Source organism: Amblyomma mixtum, chromosome 3 (genome assembly GCF_055824585.1).
Source record: "Amblyomma mixtum isolate Tamu chromosome 3, ASM5582458v1, whole genome shotgun sequence".
Lineage (NCBI taxonomy): Eukaryota > Metazoa > Arthropoda > Arachnida > Ixodida > Ixodidae > Amblyomma > Amblyomma mixtum.
This window is the reverse complement of record NC_143014.1, coordinates 267549733-267572032: the sequence shown is the minus strand read 5'-3', so window position 1 is coordinate 267572032 and position 22300 is coordinate 267549733. Positions and strand designations below refer to the sequence as shown.

Here is a 22300-nt window from a genome sequence, read left to right as displayed (position 1 = left end):
CAGATACAAATAACAATAAATAAACTGGCTACCTGGGCAGATAGAAACGGATTTGCATGTTCTCCTCAGAAAACAGTAGAGGTTCTGTTCTCTTTGAGACGAGGCCTACAGGCTGACCCCACACTATATCTAAACCAAACCCCATTACCTGTCAAACAAGAGCATAAGTTTCTAGGGGTAACTTTCGATTAAAAGCTCACTTTCTTGCCATATATAACCAGCCTGAAGAAAAAAGCTTCCCAGGCCCTTAATGTGCTGAAACTACTGTCAAGGAAACACTGGGGGTCTGATAGGGCATGCCGGTTACATATATATCGTTCTCTGGTTCGCTCTAAGTTAGACTATGGGTCCATAGTATATGGCTCAGCAAGACCGTTCTACATAAAACGACCAGATCCTATCCACAATCATGGTTTAAGGTTTTCCGGTGCTTACAGAACTTGCCCAATAGCAAGTCTTTATGTGGAAACTAATGAACCTTCCTTAGAAGATCGAAGAACTGCACTAACTTGTGCATACATCCTCAAAATCTTTTCTCAGTCCAAACATCTCTGTTACCCAATTGTCACGAAATGCCCATCCCGAATACTCAACAACAATCCTCACGCAATTAAGCCGTTGCTCTTGCGCTTTGAAGAAAAATGCCAAGCTCTGAACATACAAAATGAAATTAAAAGTATTCCCCCAAGACACGAAGCGCTACCGCTGTGGTACACACTCCCCACAGTGTGGGGCGTCACACTAACATGCCTTGGGAAAACCTGTACACCACATGACCATAGAATACAAGAATGTCTAGCAGTACAAGAAAAATACAGGAATTATGCTGCAATCTATACTGATAGGTCAAAAACTCATGCTCATGTAGGAAGTGCAGTAATACAAGGAAAAAACGAAAATGCAGTACGACTGCCCTCATGTGCTACAGTTTTCACCGCGGAGTGTTATGCTATTTGTGTTGCGGTACAGCAAATAACAAATGAAAACATCAAAAACAGCATCATTTATACAGATTCACTGAGCGTCCTTAGAGCATTAAACTCCAAAAATGCCACGGAGCCACTGATAGGAAGCATCATACACAATATAGTAAAGGTCACAACAGAAAAACATGTTATAAAATTCTGCTGGGTTCCCAATCACGTTGGCATTATGGACAATGAGAGAGCCGACATGTGTGCTGCACAAGCCAGAGTCATGGAAATAAAACTTGTGAATTTGCCTCCTAGGGATTACATGAAGTTAGTACGTAGCAAACTAAGAGCCAAATGGCAAGCTCCTCGGGAAAATGAAGGAAACAACAAGCTGCATACTGTAAAGCTCATTTTAAAAGAATGGAAATCATGCTGCCATAAAGAGCGTTTTATCAAGGCAATTTTATGTCATGCATAGGTCACACACACATCACCCTTAGCTTCTTATTAACAAAAAAAGACAAATCTGTGTGAAATGTGTGGTGAGGAGCTCACAGTTAATCACATTTTAATTTCTTGTTCGCGTCTTGAAGAACTTAGAAAAAAGTTTGTACTGTAGTTTACAATGAACACATTCCATTTCATCCCACATTGCTTTTAGGCGAGCAAACACTCGTCGAGTTTTCGCTTGTGTGTAAGTTTCTAAAGAAAGCCAATGCTTTAAATCTAATATAATGTAACATCTATACACCTATTATAACATTATCTAACCTTGTGTTTGGTGCATGATAGCCCTAGTTGCTTATGCGCCATAAAACCCCATATAACTAACTCTCTCTAGCCTGCATGCATTCTGCAATTGGAAATTCCCAGTTCTTTCCTCCATGTATGAAGCGCTGTAAGTTAAAGGTTTCAGCAATGAAAAGATGATGTTTCTAGGCTAATAAAGTACATTAGGGCCAGCCAAGCTTTGAGTGAACCATTTCCAAAGTTACTGAAAAAAGGGGGCAAAGGAGCCAGTTTGGAGGCGGAATATCCAAAAACATGGCTGAGTAGCTCATTCACTGCAGATGCAAGGCATCACATTCTGGCGAGGTCATACTGAATGCTTGTAGGCCATGTGTACAGCTCGATGTTCATTTCTTCATCAGTTGATGGAAACTCACGGTTCCACGCTGTGCTGATATTGAGGCCCCACTGTGTATAGTGAGGTAGTGTGTTCATTTTTCATATGCCACTGACTTTATATAGCCAAACAGGATCACATGGTTCCAAAGCATCCATGCACTATGGGAAAGCTGATGCCTCAGTACCATTTAGAACTCTGCTACTGCTGAGAGCCTTGTTGAGCCAGTTACTCTTTCAGTCTGACAGCTTTCTCTTCAAGCAAGTTCATTGTTTTAATAAAAAACAATTTTTCTGTCCAGAACATACAATATTGGGTTTTTTTTAATGTCAAGAAGATGGTTCCAGGGACTGGTGGCATTTCCAGCCTGCGATAGAATCTAGCCTGAATTAAATTTTAGTTCAACAGCCAACGATACACCCATAGAATGAGCTCCCATCTCCACTGCAGGGTGAAGCTGTACTTAATAAGGAGCAGTTTATTCTTTCCTGCGATTGCAATTGGTTATGCTTCTGTACTATTTACTCGCTCTCTTTGAACACGATTAGAAAGCCCTGTACATGTGTATGAGTACATGCTCTGCAAAAAATTTGCAGCAGAGACGTACGGCCTGACTATCTTGTTGTAGAGAGAAAGAGAGAAATGGATGGAAAGGCAAGGAGGTTAACTAGGCAATGCCCAGTAGGCTACCTTACACTTGGGGAGGGGAGCAAAGGGGGAAAAAAGAAAAAAGAGCGGCAATGAAATGAGTTTTTCAAGTGTCCACCGACCACTATGTCAAGGGGACAGGGGGCACGCGCTAAAAAGCTTAAAGATTAGAGATGGGAATACAACCCCGAGTTTTTTAAGACTCTTAGGAGTGCTTTCACCACTTTCCTTTGTGTTGAAGGTCGTGTCCAACGCCCCAGAACCTTGGACTCTGTTAGAGGACGCGAGTCCAAGCGGCAGAGAGTAGCAGTCAGGAAACCGCACTCTCGCTCAAAACAAGGGCAGTCACAGAGGAGATGCCCGATCGTTTCATCGCAGCCGCACTGCTCACACGCTAGAGAGCCTGCCATTGTGATGAAATTGGAATAGGCGTTTGTGAACGCCACTCCCAGCCACAGGCGGCACAACAGCGTAGTATCACCGCAGGGGAGGCCGAATGGTATATGAAGTTGAAGCAAGAGGTTGAAGTGGTGTGAGCGGGTTGTCCAACCTCCAGGGGTAGACCACGACTGTACAGTCACGTTTCAGGCGAGCAGTTGAAGGTGCCTTGCTGCGTCAGGTCTTGTTAGTGGTATGCGGACAGTTGTAAATGCTACCGTATAAATGCATGTAAGGGCCGCACTTTTTTTTCCAGATTCAAGAGCCAGTTTTTGGGGTGCAATCCATGTATGTGATGTGCGAAAAAAAAATACATGCCAATCAGGGAATATGAGCAGCATTTATTCTACGTTCAGTCGCCGTGGCGTCTTTCGATTCTGAGCTGGGGCTTTGCTCTGGTGCATGCTCATCCCACTAGAAGTTGCGCAGCATGCTCGTTGTCAATGCATAGTGGTTGTTTTGCACTTTCATGACACAGCAGAGCAGCTCTTCTTCCAATTTGGGAAACTTGCATCGCTTGCTTCAGAAGGCGCACTTTTTGCAGCCTGTGTTTCTCAATGCATTCTTTTGGTTGAACCATTGTTGGACCCACTTCTCAGCCATGTCGAATTTCCTGCACGCAGCATGCTTGCATTATTCAAGAGCAAACTGCCAGCCATGTAGCTAATGATGCCTATTGTGCTAAAATTGCAACGCTTGGCGGCAGCACATGAAAGCCGCAACTACGGTGAACTAACACGCTACCACAATTGTCGTGCCTTTGGCAGCCGCAAAAACTGGAGCTGGTGATACTGATGCCGATATAGATAATGAGAGCTCACGGCGGAGAAAAAAAGTTGGCGATGATGGTGATGACCCGCTGCCTCAGTCTCCATCCATGGGCGGCACCTAGAAGCTCCTGTGCACGTGTGTGGCCTCTGCTATCAAGCGTGCTGTTGGTCGCAGCCAGAGCTGATCGTGGAGGCCATGGAGCATGCATTTTGAAGGCTATTCCCACGTGGGTCATGGAAAATTTGACTGTGGCTCTTACACGGATCATTTTTTTAAAATATTTCTTTCGAGAAAACAGGGTGTGGCCTGTACATGAGTACGGCCCTTACACACCTTAATCTTGTTGTAAATGCTATTTATATTTTCTCACACAACTTGCTGAGAGTGACGTGGTAGTTCATCTAGTCAGCATCTAAGTCATCAAGGCAGCCAGATTTGAGGACCTCGTTAACCTATTAAGCACACGAGTGAAGGAAAAAGAAGTGCTCATGGTATGGCATTCATGGCAGAAGCCAACAGCCACTGAAACCAAGGAGCATAGGGAATGTTTTTTTTAATTTGTAGTTTTTCATCAATGGGAGAATGATAAAAGCAGAAGAAAAACAACCACAAGCCACCCATGGGATCCAAACCCACACGTGACATACGACATGTGGGTGTTTATGGCATGTGGTTGTTTTTCTTCTGCTTTTATTATTCTCCCAATGGTGAAAAACCACAAATAAAAAAAAAATCACCTATGCTCCTTGGTTTCGGTGGCTGTTGGCTTCCGTCAAGTATGCCATAATGAGCACCTCTTTTTCCTTCACTTGTATGCTTGCCTAGGAAAACTATGTTTGGAAAACAAAGGTTTTTTCCCAATTTCTTGTGTTACGTAGCCTTAGGATTGTCCAGAGCATGCAACTGTGGAAGCATTTCGCTTAGTTTCATTATACTTGAGGAAAATGTTGCCATATAAAAAATGATGTTCATTTTTCATTTTGCACCATATTCTTAACTCATTTGAAAAAAAAAATAGACAAATTGAGTGCGTAGTTGTGTTTGGCAGAAAATTTTGCTCCAGAAAGCTTTCTACAATAGTGATATTATCAAGTAATATTGGAACAATAGTTTTTCTAAGCTGACGGTTTACTGGAAAAAAAAGAACAGGAAAGGCGAAAAACGGATTCACAAGATTGAGAATCTCACCCCACTTTATCTTCAGTGCTCCTGGTGTTCAAGAAAGCTCCCCAGAGAAATAATAAAATTTGTCAGCAATGGTCCCAGCAGAGATATAAACCAGCCCCACAAGTTTTAATGAATTCGAGCAAACGGTTCAAAAGTTCATTTCAGGATATAATGTCCCCCTTAGGAGCTGCCGCTGAATCTTGCACTACACAGTGATAATCACCCGGTCAATTATTTTTTACCAAGTTCAGCTGCTTGTTTAGCTACATGGTAGGTGGTGGTTGTGGTTTATTTAAAAAAAAATTGATGGGAAAGAATGTTGCCGGCCACGGCTATTGTTATCTAATATCTTATTAAGCACCCAAGCTGCAGCTGGCAGAGGTGAAAGGGAGAGGATACTGATGAGAAGTATAGAGGGGAGCGATAGCAAGGATTGACAGGGGAGAGCTTTGTACACTATTTACGAAATGCAAAATGTAATGAAGCTTGCACTGCTCGCGCGCAGATGTCCAGGCTCTGTCTGAAAATAAGTGTGCGCAAGCGGCCACTGTACACAATCATTTGCAGAACATAAAATAAACTGTATATACATAGCCGTGCGCACGTAGTGTCCTGTCTTGAACTAATTGTGCGCTGGGCACACTGCACAAGTGGCTGGAGTGGGGCGCCTGGCTGTGTTAGCTGCATGCACATTCCAAGATATCTTGGAACTATACTTCTGCAGGTTTGCTTTATAATTCATCTAGCTCTTTTAAACTAAATGTCAGTAAGCTGCCATGATGGCTCAGTTGTCATGGTGCTCGGCTGGTGACCCGAAAGACATGGGTTTGATCTCAGCCACGTCGATCGTATTTCGATGGAAACTAAATGCTAGAGCTCCATGTACTGTGCGATGTCAGTGCATTTAAAGAGCCCTCCACTGTGGCATCCCTCATAGCTTTCGGACGTTAAATCACATAGGCCATGGGCATCAGTGCCAGAGATTAGAGATTTAGGTTCTATAGTTTCATCTGCACAAATTTTTTCAAATGCAAGTTTCTTTTCAGAGTACTGCTTCTGTTTGAGCTTTAAGCTTGATAATGTTGTAGCTTCAACTTTGCCTTCAAAAACTGTTTCACCTAGTGTTGCTTGCTTTTTATTGCCATCTGCTCTTTTTGAGTAAGGCATTTTGAACTAATAACTGAAAGTGATGCATCTGTCTACTGAGTTAGGTACAAGTGCCTCTATAGCATGTGTTGCCTTTGGCAGTATAGGTGTGGAGTGAACCCTCTTGGTTACTTGGGGCTTAAACTCTTGGGAGCCGATTTTTCAACTGACATGCTGCAACGCGTTGTTGCAGCTCAAAGGGGACCATATCTGCACCGTGTACGCATCACACGCGGCGCACGGATTGTAAGGCGCATAGCAGATATACTCTTGAAGTTGATAACAAATATGCTGAAGAGGAAGAAAGGTAAAAGAGAGACAGAGCAAGACAAGAGTGAGGTGCAGGGCTGCCCAGCTAGGCACCTTGGGAGCGTTAAAAGCTGAAGGGAATGCAGAAATCAGAAAATAAAAACAAAAATAGAAGGCACTGTGGAAGAGAGGAAGAAAAAAGAAAGCGTGAAAAAAAAGAACTAGGCCAGTGCTCTTTTCAGGCAGCGTAACATGAGCTTGTTTCATGCCCTCACCCCTTCAACTCACTTCTTGCATAGTGCAGTAAATGCTCTGTTTTCAACTATCATCTCACTGTGAGGTCATTTTATTCATGATTTGCATGTAACACACCTTGCATGCTTGCATATTTTTGGGGGAAACACTTCTCTTAAATAAACTTCTCATAAAAAATTTTCATGGCCCTCTGAAGTTCATTATTATTATATATGCCATAAACATTCAAAATATAGATTGAAAAGATGCTTTGTGTGTTTTTGTCAAAGCTTCAGTTGTTTATGTAGTGCCAGGTCAGTCTTGCCATCCACATGTTTTTTCACCGTGTGCTGCAAAAGAAGTCCATGACACAGTACCAACAAGCCCCAGATGTCTGTTCTTGAAAAAAAAGATTCTTTTGTGTGGTGATCTGTCTTCTAGGCACTAGGGCTAGCACAGTGTTTGTGTACATTTTTTGCTTTCAGCTGGCAAGAGGGCAAGAAAAATCTAAGGAGTGAGATTGAAGTTAAACTGAAATTTTGGGCCATTTTTCCCCATTAGTTTTGTTTGTCTGAAGGAAAGCTAATCAACCGCTGATTTATTTATTGTGCAGCATAGCTGATGGCCTACAAGGACATATTTGTGCAGTGCAGGCGTTGAGAATCACTTATGCATTGTGGTCATATCATTTGTGCAATTACAGGCATTCGAAGAAAGTCTTCAGCTGTTTCCAATCGGCCATCTACTAGTTGGGCTACAGGATCAGGTGGAGGAAGGCAACTAAGGAAACGAAGCCATCAGGAGACTCATGTTGAGCCAGTAGGTTTTTTTACGTGTTATGTATTTGTTGGGAGAGCTTGTGTTCATGTGTGAAATGCATTTATAGTGTGATAAGGAGGCCAAGCCTTCACAGCGTTGGGTGAAACTGTGCGGTTTTCATTAACTCTCATTTCCCACCTTATCACTAACTCTGCTCAAACATGTTTCTTTTTGTGAAGGAAAAACCATTTTTGTCCCGTGAGGAATTCAAGGTGTGTATACCAGATGAACTGAGGGCTTGGCTCTTGGATGACTGGTACCTTGTAACTCGACAGAAAATGGTAGGTTTGGCAGCTGTGCCATACTGTTTGAAAGCTTTACCTTTCTGCAAAATTCATTGTTCTTTTTCACACTGCTTTGTACCTTATATCTGCAAGATCTTTCTTTTTTTTCTTAGCCTAGTTTTGCTCTCCACCTGATTTCTTTTTAACATGAGCTACTGTGATGAGACACTGGCCTTAACCAAGACAGTAGATTTTAAAGGGGTTGTCTGAGAGCATAGTGACAAAGAATGTGTTTCCACATGTGGTTCCTCTTGCAGATGTTTTGTTTTTCATGCCTAGTATGCAGCAGGAGCACATGCTTACACGTGAGCAGATCTCATCATAAGCAGCTTGGTTATCATAGATTTTCCGCCTGCATCCAAGCACCCATGTGCTACCATAATACCATTGCTCAGGCAAATTCCTCGTGCTATGCACAGATTAGAAAAATGGCAGGGATTGTTGACAACCCTGGCGAAAATCTTTTCCAGCCCGACTGGTTTATGGAACAATTTCCAGTGGGTTCCAGTTGGAACCATCTGGGTTCCAGTTGGTTCCAACTGGAACCAGCTGGAAATTGTTCCATAAACCACTTGGGCTGGAAAAGATTTTCACCAGGGAAGGGCTGTAGTGAAGTATGAGGAATACTAGTGTTACGTCCTTTATTGCTGGTGGCAGGGTACAGACTGGCGGGAAAGCCGCCAACACGTGACACATGGTAGCTCAGGGTTGCTTGGCCCTAAAGATTGTCCCGCTATAACACTCCTCCCCCCTACGTCACGAAGTCCTTCAGATACGCAGGGCGGCTGCGTTGGCGCTGTGGTCGCTGGACTTGAAGGGAAGCACTCGCTTCACGGTCCTCACCACAGGAAGCAGATTCGGTACTGGGCGCTGCAGCCTCCTCCAGTCTTTCTCCTTGGTCCCGTCTTCCAGGGTCCTCTAGGCTTGAAGGAATGCCAAGCCCGGAACACCCTGCCGGGGAAGCAACCAGCGGTTCCTCCTCTTCACACATCCCAGAAGCGAAACTGTCCAATGCGTAGCTGGCAGAACGACTTCTGAGTTGGTCAACATGACGTCTCCATCGACGACCGTCCTTGGTGACGACCAAGTACGACACTGGTCCTGTGACAGCATCCACAATGCCCGGCAACCACTTGGGCCCATAGAGATAGTTGCGCACAAACACTCGATCCCCCACATCAAACAGTCGCACTGCCTGGCTACGGCGCTGCATCACCTGCTCTTGTTTCTGCTGCACACTGGACTGCAGGTCAGGATGCAGACGCTCTAACACAGTTGAAAGTTTCCTGCCCATTAGCAATTCGGCCGGGCTCTTGCCTGTTGTAGCATGAGGCAGGATATGCTGGGTCATTAAAAACCTAGCCAGACGTGTGTCGATATCGCCTCCAACCATTCGCTTGAGTACTCCCTTGGTTTCGCGCACCATGCGTTCTGCTTGACCATTCGAAGAAGGGTGATATGGGGCAACGGTCACATGTCGGATTTGATTCCGGCACATGAAGTCTCTGAACTCCTCCGAACAAAAGGCAGTGCCATTATCAGAAACAACAGTTTCTGGAATGCCATGGGTAGCAAAAAGGAAACGAAGCTTCGCACAAACTGTAGCTGTCGACATGGAATTCATCCGGCACACTTCCAACCACTTTGAGTGAGAGTCCACCACAATGAGGAAAACTTTGCCTTGGAAGGGCCCAGCAAAATCGATGTGTAGTCTTGTCCAAGGACGCTTGGTGAATTCCCAAGGGTGAATCTTTGCAGCTGCTGGCGCAGACCTGGATTCCTGACAACGTGCACAGTCTCTCACCTTCTGCTCAACATCTCTGTCGATTCCTGGCCACCACACGGCTCCTCTGGCAAGCCCCTTCATCTTGACAATTCCTGGATGAGCTGTGTGAAGAATGTCCATGACATACGGTCGAGCTGGCTCTGGAATGACCACACGACTGCCCCACAGCAAACAACCTTGGTACACCGACAGTTCATGCTTGCGGCTCACAAACGCTGCAAACTCTTCTGGCAGCTTACCCTCTGGCCACCCATGCTGCACCCAATTGCAGACTCTAGCCAACAGCTTATCCCTTGACGTGAATCTTGCCACCTTCCTAGAGTTCCATGCTACTTCCGGCGCCATTTCCAGCATCCCTACTTCCCCAAGACGCTGCTCCTCTTCCTCTGCCTTACTGGCTCTCAGTGGTAAACGACTGAATGCATCAGCATTGGAAAGCTTCTCCGCTGGTCGATACTCAATTTCATAGTCATAAGCCGATAACATGAGGGTCCAATGCAGCATCCGTGGTGATAGCACCTGGGGAATGGGCTTGGCATGGTGCAACAGTCCTAAGAGGGGTTTGTGGTCTGTCACAATTTTGAAATGTCTCCCATATAGAAACTGATGATACTTCTTTATGCCAAAGCCGATGGCGAGCGCTTCTCGGTCTGTCTGGGCATAATTCCGTTCTGCCGCACTCATAGTTCTCGACGCATATGCAACCGGTCTCTCGCTGCCATCTTCGCACACATGACTCAACACAGCACCCAGTCCGTACGGGGATGCGTCACAGGCCAGCACTAGGGGTTTGTTGACATCATAGTGCACCAGAACATGTGATGACTGTAGCAGATCTTTCGCCTGGCGAAATGCTTCCGCCTCAGCTTCCATCCAACGCCACTCGCGACCCTTGTCCAACAGCCGGTACAGTGGCTCCAAGGCATGAGCTGCTCCTTTAAGAAACTTGTTGTAAAAGTTCAGAGCTCCTAAAAAGGCTTGAAGTTCCTTTTTGCATGTCGGCTCTGGGGCCTTGTGAATAGCACGCACCTTGTCTTCTGTCGGCTGCACACCTGCAGAGTTCACACGGAATCCCAAGTAACACACTTCCTCAACACCAAATTGACATTTGTCAAACTTTAGTCGCAGACCGTCTTCATGAATTCTTTTGAGCACTTCTTGTAAACGAGCATTGTGCTGCACCTCATCCTTTCCACCGATCAAGATGTCATCCAAGAACACAAGAACACCATCAATTCCATGCAACAGTTCTTCCATGTACCTCTGAAAGATAGCCACTGCCACTGCCACGCCAAATTGAAGACGGGTTACGCGGAACAGTCCCCGATGTGTTGTAACCGTCAACAAGTCAGCTGTTTCTTCATCAACAGTCTTCTGTTGATACGCCTGTCCGAGGTCTAGCCTTGAAAACTTCGAGCAACCTGCCAGCCTGGCAAACAGCTGCTCCGGTGTCGGCAGGGGATACGTCTCCCACTGCACTACACGATTGACTGTGCTCTTGTAGTCCCCACAGATCCTTATCGATCCATCTTTTTTGACAACTGGAACGACAGGTGTTGCCCACTTCGAGTGCCGCACAGGCTGGAAAATGCCTTGGCTCACCAACTTGTCCAGTGCTTCGTCCACCTTCGGTCTCAATGCAAACGGTACTTGTCGTGGCTTCAGAAATCGCGGCGGAGCTGCCGGGTTCACCTCTATGCGTACAGGAGGCCCTTTACTTGTCCCAAGTCCAGGCTCAAAGACTGAAGAATACTTCTTGAGCAAGGCTGTTGTTCCCCTACTGCCAGTTCGACTCGGCTCGTACACACTGTGAACACCACTCAGACTTATTCCCAAAGACTTGAACCAGTCCCGACCGAGAAGTCCGATACTAGCACCCTTAACCACCACCAATCGCAGGCGATGTTCCTGCCCCTTGAATTCCACCTTCACGGTCAGTTCACCCAACACTCGTAGTTCCTTGTTATTGTAAGCTCGGAGATGAAGAGTACTTGGGCGCAACGCCCTTTTCGATATTCGCAGCTTCTGCATAGTCCGGTCGTTGATGACTGAACACACTGCACCAGAGTCCACCTCCATCTCTAGGGGACTTCCGTTGACGCGCACTTCCACTCTCACGGCTGGCTCTTCACCAGACAGCACGAACACGTCGTAAACGTCCGACGCAGCATTCTTGTGACGGCCTCCACTGGCCCGTTTTTTGTTCTGAGAGTTGGGTTCAGCCGAAGCGCGAGCTGCCGCCTTCCTCCTGCATGCTCTCACTATGTGCCCTCGTTGCTTGCAGAAGTGGCACTGCATATTCATGAATGGGCAACTGCTTGGCGAATGCGCACCCTTGCAGCGGAAACATACGCTTGTGCTCCCAGGCGAACCAGCCTGCTTATGGGTACCCTCCTTGGCTGTCACTGGCGCAGAGACCTTCGCAACACACGGGTCGAAACGCTGCCCGCTCACGCTGCCAACTTCACACGATGCGGCACTGCCGCGAATTTGCTCGGTCTGTCGCTGCGCAGATTCCATTGCAATGGCTTTCTCCCGAGCTGTAGCAAACGTAAGCTCCGGCTCCGCCAGCAACCGACGCTGAAGGGTCTCGCTTCGCACCCCGCACACTAGCCGGTCGCGCAACATGTCATCGAGCGACGCACCGAAATCGCAGTGTTCCGAGAGACGTCGCAATTCTGCGATGTAGTCGGCAATTGACTCACCGGGCTGCTGTTGACGTGTGCCAAACTTGAAACGCTGTACTGTCACCGACGGTCGCGGCGAGAAGTGGTTTGAGAGACGCCTGACGATCTCATCGTAGGCCACGGCCGACGGCGCATCCGGAGAACAAAGGGAGCGAACGATGGCATACGTTGCTGGGCCGCAAACGCTGCAGAGCGTTGCTCGCTTCTTCTCGTTACCGTCGATGTCGTTTGCTTGAAAGAAAAATTCGAGGCGCTCCAAATACAAGGGCCAAGACGTCGCCTCTGTTGGAACGAATTCCCCAATCGTGCCCAGCGCAGTTGCCATTTTTACCTCGTCGCCAATTATATGTTACGTCCTTTATTGCTGGTGGCAGGGTACAGACTGGCGGGAAAGCCGCCAACACGTGACACATGGTAGCTCAGGGTTGCTTGGCCCTAAAGATTGTCCCGCTATAACAACTAGCCAAGGCTTAAGCTGTTTTTTTCTTTGTTCGTTTCTTTGATTTTGGCATAGGCGGTACCACGGAGGCTCGCTGATCCAGCAAGCATATTGTGGTGCAGGAAGAGTGAGGCCTTTCCACTTTTGCAATGTGTATGCCTGTTAACAAGCGTAAACAGGCTGTGGTGTGGCCTTCTAACTATGTTGACTTGCTCTGTAGTAAAAATTGAAAGCTTTGTTTACATGTGCAACAGAATTGCATATGTCATCATGCATGTGACATCTGCAGCTGTTTTAGCCAGAAATGCTTTGGTTTTAATGGGTGTTACTTTAGTTCAGTGCATGCTGTGTTTACTCTATCTGTAAGCTACATTTTTTTGCGACACAACTTTTTTGTGTTTTTGATGCAAACACTTCACATTGATGAGTCTGCATGCTTATGTGTTGAATGGGGATTCCTACGTTTGCCCTAATTCTAATTGCATGTGGCTCCAATTCAGAGCTGCATTTGGTTGGGCTGAGATTCTGTTGCACAGAAATTTATACCCCTGTCACACGGCCAGTTTCAATGGCCATCGAGTCGAGGGCCTTCGAGATTTTCGATCGCATTCGAACTCGAGGGAGTTGTGGTGCTGCTACATGACAAATCTCAATGGCCATTGAAATGGTTCTCGCGTCTTACGCCAAGGATGTGTGGCGCCACAGTCGCTACTTTCGATTTTGCGCAAACAAGAAAAATGTTTTTATAAACCGAAATTATAATGTAATAATGGACTTTTTTTGGAGTCGTAGAAAGCTTGTAGCCATTATTAAAGGCTTATTACGTTTTCTTGTAAGACATTTTTGTTTGTACAATTTGCTGTCGAAGTTTTGTAATGCTCTGGAAACACTGACACCGGTGGAGTTTCCGTGGTTTGTTTGCTTCCTACTGCTTCGTGCATAGGTTGTGTTTTTCTGTGTTCTCGCTTACCGAGGTTCCAATCTCTCGAATCCTGCGTGTTAGTGCCTTTTCACCGCCATGGGTGACGAAGCGTGACACACTCGGGATGCACAGACGGAGGTTATGGTGCTTCTGGCTGCCATCGCTCAGCTTGACGCTGACATCGAGGCGTCGAAAGCCGAGGCAGATCGGATTGAAGAAGAGCTGGTGTACGTCAGTGCACTGAACGCGTCCATATTCGCATGTAGCAGGACCATGAACCGCGAAAGGTGGTGTTTTGACCGGAACACAAAGTGGTTTGAGGAGACGCTGTCGCAGCTTGGCGAAAGGTACTTTAAGTGCGCGTTTCGTGTGACGCCTGCTACCTTCCGATACATTGTCGACTCTGTGCGACCGCTGCTCGAGCAGCAAGACACCAACATGAGGGAAGCTATCCCTGTCGACAAGCGAGTCGCCATCGGGCTGTACCGGCTGTGCTCTTCAAGCGAAGAACGCAGCATCGCAGAGTTGTTCGCCGTCGGACGGTCGACAGTGAACCAGGCCTACCGCGAGCTTTGCGAGGCCGTTGTCCACCTTATGGAAGGTGACTGGGTGAAGATGCCAACGCTGGACACCATGCCTGAACACATCAGGGAGTTCAACGCAGCGTGCCAGTTTCCGCAAGCGGTCAGAGCGTTGGACGGCTGCCACTTTCCCGTGTCACCTCCCAAGGAAAACGCCGCGGACTACAGGAACTACAAAGGATGGTAAGCAACAATGCTAACATAGGGACAAGTTGGTTGACCATATTGGAGGCTTATGCGCTAGTGAAAAACACAAAGGGACAAAATAACAAACAAAACAGGCACAGTTGCAAGTGACTACTGGCGTGAGTGTCAATTTAACTTTGCGAGCGAAACACGCCTTTTCATCGCTAGTGTCAGGCAGTGTGTTGTCCCCTCATAGCATGCAGATGATTCTCCCGAGAGCAAGCACATGCATATTGTAATGTTGTCCCCTCATAGCATGCAGATGAGTCTCCCGAGAGCAAGCAGGGGCATGTTGTATGCATTGTAGTGTTGTCCCCTCATTGCATGCAGATGATTCTCCCGAGAGCAAGCACAGGCTTATTGTATGCATTGCAATGTTGTCCCCTCATAGCATGCAGATGAGTCTCCCGAGAGCAAGCAGGGGCATATTGTATGCATTGTAATGTTATGCTCAAATCACTATCGTCTTGTGCTAACTACTTGCAATGTGTCAGTCATGTTAACCGCATATTTTATTTGCAGGTGCAGCATAATCCTGCTTGCCCTTGTAGACCACCGGTACAGGTTCCTGTACATAAAAGTTGGATCGCCAGGCCGCTGCCACGATTTACTAGTGTACAGTGGCTCCAAGCTGGAACAAGCCGTGAATGGACCGCTGTTTCGTCAGCCACGTGCCATCATGGGTGGCACATCAGTGGCTCCAGTCATTTTGTGTGATCAGGCATTCCTGCTTTCCACCAACTTGATGAAGCCATTCAGCCACCGCGGAAACCTGACCAGTGATGACAGGCTTTTCAACTACCGCCTATCCAAGGTCAGGAGAGTGGTCGAAAATGCCTTTGGCAGGCTGAAGGCCCGGTTCCGCTTCATTTTGAAGCGCGTGGAATCTTCAGTGGAAATTTCCCACCTGGCTATTCGTGCGTGCTGCATTTTTAACAATGTGTGCGAGGAGTTTGAAGATACGCTCCTGCAGCAGTGGCTGACAGAGCTGGAAAGCAATAATGATGGTCTCCAGCAGCCACAGCACTGCACAGATGTTGAAGAAGGCACTGGCTGTAAAGTTAGGACGGTGCTTGTGCACTTCTTCAAGCATGAATGAGTTCACAAAGGCGGTGCGGCTGCTTATACCCTGCAGGGTACCAGGAATGTGATGTGCTTGATGGTCGTCTCAACAAGAACGGTCCTTTTCAGGGCCAACAAGAGTCTGCCTTGGCAGAGCCATGGAGATGACGTCTCCGGAACCGTTTGTTCCCTTCTCAAATCAGTGTCATTATTTACAACACAATCTAGATGCAGACAGCTATCTGCGTATTCGATCTTAAAGTTCACAGTATTTAACTTTATCAACCACATTTTTTGTAGTAATCAAGAGCTCATTACACACACATGCATGCCTCCATGTGGAACTAAAAAACACTGCAGAACATTTAAAAGCCAAATCATAGGGTATGAAACATGGTTTTCCATTTGGCAGTATTTTTTCCATGCCTCCAGCAGTGCTATTTTTTTGCATTAGAAGCTAGAGATGTTGATTGTTTATTGTGTACATTTTGCTGCACTTTTGAAAGCAATGTCAGTCATTATTTGGAATAATTAATTCTGAGGCTAGCACTTGCCAGGGCTTGAAATTTTTTGTGCATTCATTTGCTGTGATGATTTTACTTCCAAAACCAAATAAAATAGTGACAACATGTCGGATTTGTTGCCACGCATCACACCGCTAATGTTACTGCAGGCGGGAATATGATGGCACCTCTTGAACCAAGAGCCACTTGCTTCACGGTGAACTTGCCTTCAACCAGTGAGGAAAGTTGAGGAAGTTGGTATGCACACACACTATAGCTATACGGATCAGATGGGATTAAAAGGAACAAGCTGATGGTACTAGTGCTAACTAGCAGCTGGAAGTATTATTGAGGGATCAGAGCTTTTTAAAAAGTGTAAAGGGAAGTACGTAAAAAATCTTCAGAAAGGAAACAGCAGCAAAAGGATAACATGTTGAATTGAGCATGTGCAGCAAAACTTGACCTCAGTGCTTGCAAAAAGCCTTATATATCTATATATGACACCACTTCAAAAAGCATGCAAAAAATAACATGCTCATCATTACATGTTGAACGATAGAGCAGTTTTTCTTTCTGCTAAAGCCGCCACTGAATGACTGATGTATATATTATCTGCTGGTGTGAATATGGAAAGCTTCAACTATTTTATAACGTGATAAAATTGAAGCAGACAGAGAAATACTTTCAGCAGCCACATTGCATGCTGAGCTACGAGTGGGAATCGGCTCTAAGTGAATGCTCATGCTCCTTTCGCCGAACAGGAATGCGTCACCCCTGTGTGCTTTATTATATGCCACCCCATCCCTCAACATAGTGGCACTTTGTAAACTATGCTGACACCGCATGGGACAGACCATACTTTGCCAGGCAACCCTTTTTTCCTTTCAGGGTGGACTTGTGTGGGCTTTACTGCTGGGACACTGTGGTTTGCAAAGTCATGAAGCCTTTGCAGCTTATGTAGGACTTTTCTGCCCATGTGATGCCATTTTGCAATGTAGAAGGTCAATCTAAGTATCTTCACTCATGCCTGCGCATTTGTGAGGAGGTGCCTTAAAAAGACAATAAAGGGAAACTCAGTGGAACAAGAGGCTAGCCTAGACTGATGATTAGTTTTTGGGAACACTACCAGCAGTTTTTTTCAGTGAAAAGGGTACTACTGTATTGTTCAGAGACCTGCAGATGAAGTCCCCGATTTCTTCCTTGCGTTTACGCCGCCACGAAATGGCAGTGCTGTTCCATCATCTCTATGACGTTATCTCTTCACCAAATCAGAGATAGTAATGAATATCTCATCCTCAAATCTTGTTATCTCTCAAATGGTATTTAAGATGACGAATATCTCAAATGAATAAAAACAAAACCACTCCCGGTCACACGGGCCTAGCTGTGTACCATACTAATTGGTAGCCACCATAGTAATGGTGGCTAGTTTATTATCTTTCATGCTAATGGGAGCATCACTGTTTGCAAAAGAGCACCAATGACCTTGTGTCTGGCTTGTGCTTCTGAAGCTGCTGCATGAGACAGCTTCACACAGGCCAATCAGGCAGGCAAGTGAAGTGAGCAACACCTCATATTCTCTTATGTCAATAGCTCTCACCACACCACTTTTATATGCCAGTCATGGCTAGCAAATCAGGCACATTTATGGGAATTCTTGAGGGGTGCAGTTTTTGGACTTTTCTGTGCAGTTTTCTGACTTATCGAAGCTCTGTTTCTGGTTAAATTGACTTATTTGCAATTTTGGGACTCTAATATCTCAGTTTAAAACTTAGTATTCCCTACAGTGTTTTTAATGCATGTCATGCTAAAACCTTGGGCTAGAAATGACATCAGTGCAGTCAAATTTTCTTGCATAAGTCTGAAATGCCTCCTGCAATAAAAACTGTGGTCCAGTGTTCATGGATGAGCAGAATGCCATGGCATGCACGTATTGTAGCCAATTTTCCAATCACAGAGTACATGGTAATACTCAAATGCAGCTCTATTTGACTACAATTTGAACAGTCATCGTACGCCACCCAGAAAGTCTTCTAGCATGTTTTAACAAGTCCATGGTAATGTGGGACCATTCCTTTGCATCAGTGCTTCACAGGCAGCTGTAAGCAAAAGGCAGCATCTTGATTTATTTCTGTTGTTTCTACCGCCATCTCATGTGTCAAAAACTTCACCATTGCTTTGCATTTTCTGATGCCTAAATAACCTCACCTTGATGCTGCAGCATTTCACTGTGCATGGATTTTGTAATCATAGCTGTAGAACCATGCAGCTCTATGCCGTCTACACATGGTAGCTGTGCTTTGGAGGAACTTAGTTAACCTGTTAAGGTGCATTCATTTTGTAGCACTTCAATGACTTCCACTCATTGTCTTCATTATTTTCATTCACCAGGCATTTGGCTGTTGTGCCAATGATAAGGGTGCCGAAGACAGTGGTCCCATCAGTGGCTGTTGTATCTGGGTCAGATGTTGTCGCATCCAGATCATGATAGTGAATCTGCAAGAGCAAGACCTTCCTCTGGAATGCACTGCAAGGAAATGTTAAATGCCCTAGGGCACAGACGGAATTGTTGAAAGCAAGAGAGCATGTCCAAGAGGTTCTTTGCTAAAATTGCTATCAGAGGTTTGCGATCCTTTCAGTGATCACTCTTGAGGCTAGCCATAAAATTGTACAATTGATCACACACTAATGGGGCTACTTTCTTAGCTTTTTTTTGTAGTACCTTGATTCTGCATGTGATTGCATGTGTGAAATGTAAGAAATTGGCCTCCAGTGTTGTGAGACACCCCTAGTGCAAACTGCTGTTGCATCGAACTGCTTCGATGGTTGGAATATTACTAGCGTTTCATGCTGTTGATAGTCTCTCACAGTCTCCACTTGTATCATGATCAGACATACAGTCATGTTTTAGTAGGGCTTGCAGTTTTTGGCCTCCCAAGGGAGGTTTGATATGAACCTCAAAAATAATTCACTGGATGCAGTTGCACTCACTGCAGCAGCAGATGTATTTCATACTTGACATCACATCTACAGCCTTTGTCAAAACTAAAGCGCAGCCCTAGGGATTTGCTTTTAAGTCATGTAGGCAGAATTTTATAACATATCCTCCCCCCTTCCCCTGAAATGACCTGATTGACCAAAACCACTGCACGAAAAGAACGCTGACAAGAAGGAACACACAAAACAGGATGGGCGCTGAACTATTGACTTTATTTTTCACAAGATCAGCATGATAAATACCACTCACACTGGACCACATGGTGTGGTTGGCCAAATGATAATGGAAAGAGTGCATTGAAAACGTTCGAAAGATGAGACAGCTGTGAACAAACAACATCGTTAGCTGCGTGGCTCAAGTAAGGTCACACGAAAAAGGCAAATAAAATGAAAACAAAAACAGCAGCTCATGTGTACAACCCTGCAAAAGAGTATGACGGATGGTATGAAATAACAGCAGAGTGCAAATGACAAACAGAAAATGGCCAGAGTATGTAAAAGACGCCATCAGCAGCAGAGCGGATGTGAATATACTGTGGCCGTCATTTAAGCGTCTTGTGAAAGAATGTATTGGCCGTTTTGTGCCCTCGGTTATTACGAAGAAGTCTCCTGTCAGCCCTTGGATAAGTCTGGCTACACTGCAGCTCAAAAGAAAACTAAAGCGGCTAAAGAAAAAATATAATTCTGATGGCTCTGGCAATCAGGTGGCAGATGCATTCAATCTCTACTTCAAATCCATTTTCACAAAAGACAATGACATGTTATCCAATTTTTCTTCCAGTTTACCGCCAATACCAGATGTTGTAATCAGTGAACAAAAAATTTTTAATATGCTTTTGAAAATAGATACCAAAAAATCTTCTGGCCCTGATGCAATTCCCAATGCTTTCCTGGAAAGATATGCAGAATGGGTAGCTAAATATCTGTATGTGTTCTTTTCTAAATCACTGCTTGAGGGACAAGTTCCAAAGGTCTGGAGGACCGCCAGAGTCAAGCCGCTTCATAAAAATGGAAAGAAAAACCTCATTGTTAATTACCATCGAATTTCACTGACTTCAACAGTTTGTAAATTGTGTGAGCGTATAATACATAAGCACATTTCAGAACATTTAGATAAGCATAATTCACTAAGTAAATTTCAACACGAATTTAGGAGAGGCTACTCAATGCGCGTACAATTAGTCGAAAATGTGCACGATTTTGCCACCTCAGTAAATAACTAACCAAACAGATGCCATTTTTATGGATTTCTTAAAAGCATTCAATAAGGTTTCGCACAAAAAACTTGTTTAAATTGGGTAAAAGGCTCAAAACTTTTCAGCTGATACAGCCATCAGTATGTGGTATTCAATAACCAACACTTAAGCCCTTTCTGTTGACTCTGGCATTCCCCAAGGCTCCGTGCTTGGACCCCTTTTATTTCTTTTATATATTGATATCGTGCAAAACATACCTGTTAACATTAAATTGTATGCTGATGACTGCATCCTTTATTCTGAAGTTAAAAGTGGTACTGGCCCAAGAGTTTTAAAAAGTTATTACTTGGTGTGACACTTGGCAAATGCCTATAAATTTTGAAAAACTGGTACATATGAAAATAACTCACAAAAAACTGCCCATAGAGTTCCAGTATTCCTTCAGTCAGTATGTATTAAATGAGGTGATGCAATATAAGTACTTAGGACATCGGATTACAAATAATCTTACCTGGAATAAACACGTAGATTATATGACAGCTAATGCTAGCACCAAATTATTCTTTCTTCGACGGGCTCTTAAACTTTCCACTCCTAGCATTTGTTTTGCTTGCATATAAGTCCATTGTACTGCTAATACTAGATTATGCTGCCGTCATTTGGGACCCGTACATACAAACTATTATCAATAAAATTGAAAGTGTGCAAAAAAGGGCCGTTCGATTCATATACACCTTCCAGAGAACATCTGTAAATGCATTGTTAACCAAAGACGATTTAGTTTCATTAGTTCAAAGAAATTGAGTGCCTCATCCTAAATTTTTGTATCAAATAGTGAACAGTCATTACAAGGTTGATTTTGCTAACATCATATCTTTTTCATTTGGGTGGTGCAACAAGACAGCGTTGTAATCGAACAATAACCCCTTTTTGCATAAATAATAACACCTTTAATTACTCATTTTTTCCAGGAACTGTTAGTGATTGGAATGCACTCATAATTGATGAAGTCCTTCGGCCATCCTTTAAATTATTTGAATGCCGTGTGTCGTTATCTGTCTGTAAGGGTGTCATAATATATTTCAGTGTGATTGTTGCTTCTGCTGACTGGTTGCTATGTTGCTGGTTGCATTGTTCAAACATGTCACTCTTTTCATTTAGTACTTCCTTCTCGTTCTTGTTCTTGTATTTTTATCTTTTTCGATATATTCCCACCCTGCTGAAATTCTTCCATGGGATTGCAGTATGTATAAATAAATAGTAATAATACAAAAACAGGAGAGGTGAAAGGTGGCTAATACCCCTGTCAAGCGGGCAAGTTAAGTGCACTTACGGGGAGTGCGCTTTGGCATCCCGAGTGACACTTTGGGCTACGCGGTGCTAAACGGGAAAGCAAAGTGCACTCATAGTAAAAAAATAATTGCTACAGAAAATGAGCGGAATTTCTGAACACGCCGATGGAAAAGAAAAAAGACTAATAATATTTGATTGCTTAACGTGATAGTGCAAATAAAGCGAGGCTCAACAGTTTTTAACGATGAAAAAAAATGAAAATAGCAGAAAAGCCAAGACCAGCCAAGACTATCCAGAATTTCGACAACAAACAAGATGGCGGCGGGCAGCGATGTTGCATCTGATCACGTTTACTTGTTTTGTTGCTTCGCATGTAGCTATAACCAACGAACTTTTTTCTGAAAACAGTGTTATAGCACGTAAAATAAAGTTGTAAGTACTTTTTATGCATTATAAATTTTGTACCATTGGAATCGCTGGCGTCGAGGCTACGCACTCGGCCAGCAAAGTGTGGTCCGTAAACGCACTCCTGGCGGAGTGCACTTTCCCGCGAGTGACACTCCACTTGCGTTGTTTAGATGCGGCAAAGTGTACTTACAGCAAAGTACACTCTCCGTAAGTGCACTTAACTTGCCCACTTGACAGGGGTATAAGATGGGCACAAAGAAAATGTAAAAGAATTTGAAACCTGCTGTGCAAAAGGTGAAGTCAATACGTTAAAAGAGAACTGATCCATCGACAGCCAACAATTAACATGGCGAAAAAATTATAAAAAATTAAAAGCAGATCTACTGATGGTCAGCAGTTAACACAGTAGAACAATAAAAACTTAGCAAAGACAAAAAAAACACT

At 44.7% G+C, this 22300-nt stretch overlaps 2 protein-coding genes across 14 annotated transcripts in view; both read left to right on the top strand.

Moving 5' to 3' along the window:
* The window catches only part of LOC149354677 (uncharacterized), a 211957-nt gene that overhangs the window by 169728 nt on the left and 19929 nt on the right, over nt 1-22300 (top strand). For 5 of the 13 annotated variants that reach the window (XM_089583452.1, XM_089583456.1, XM_089583464.1 and 2 more), the window contains 3 exons: nt 7397-7512; nt 7692-7793; nt 8054-8101. In XM_089583452.1, the coding sequence (XP_089439578.1) occupies nt 7397-7512; nt 7692-7793; nt 8054-8101 (266 nt within the window). Of the gene's footprint in view, nt 1-7396; nt 7513-7691; nt 7794-8053; nt 8102-12783; nt 13235-22300 lie in introns of those variants that run through there. The other 8 variants (XM_089583457.1, XM_089583462.1, XM_089583454.1 and 5 more) reach the window with 8 other exon arrangements.
* On the top strand, nt 13415-15045 carry LOC149354678 (uncharacterized). The gene has a single exon (XM_089583466.1). The coding sequence runs from the start codon at nt 13772-13774 to the stop codon at nt 14396-14398; it is 627 nt and encodes a 208-aa protein (XP_089439592.1). The 5' UTR covers nt 13415-13771; the 3' UTR covers nt 14399-15045.

Coding starts and splice junctions, on each gene's coding strand:
- LOC149354678 (XM_089583466.1), top strand. CDS start 13,772: ATGGTGCTTCTGGCTGCCATCGCTCAGCTTGACGCTGACATCGAGGCG.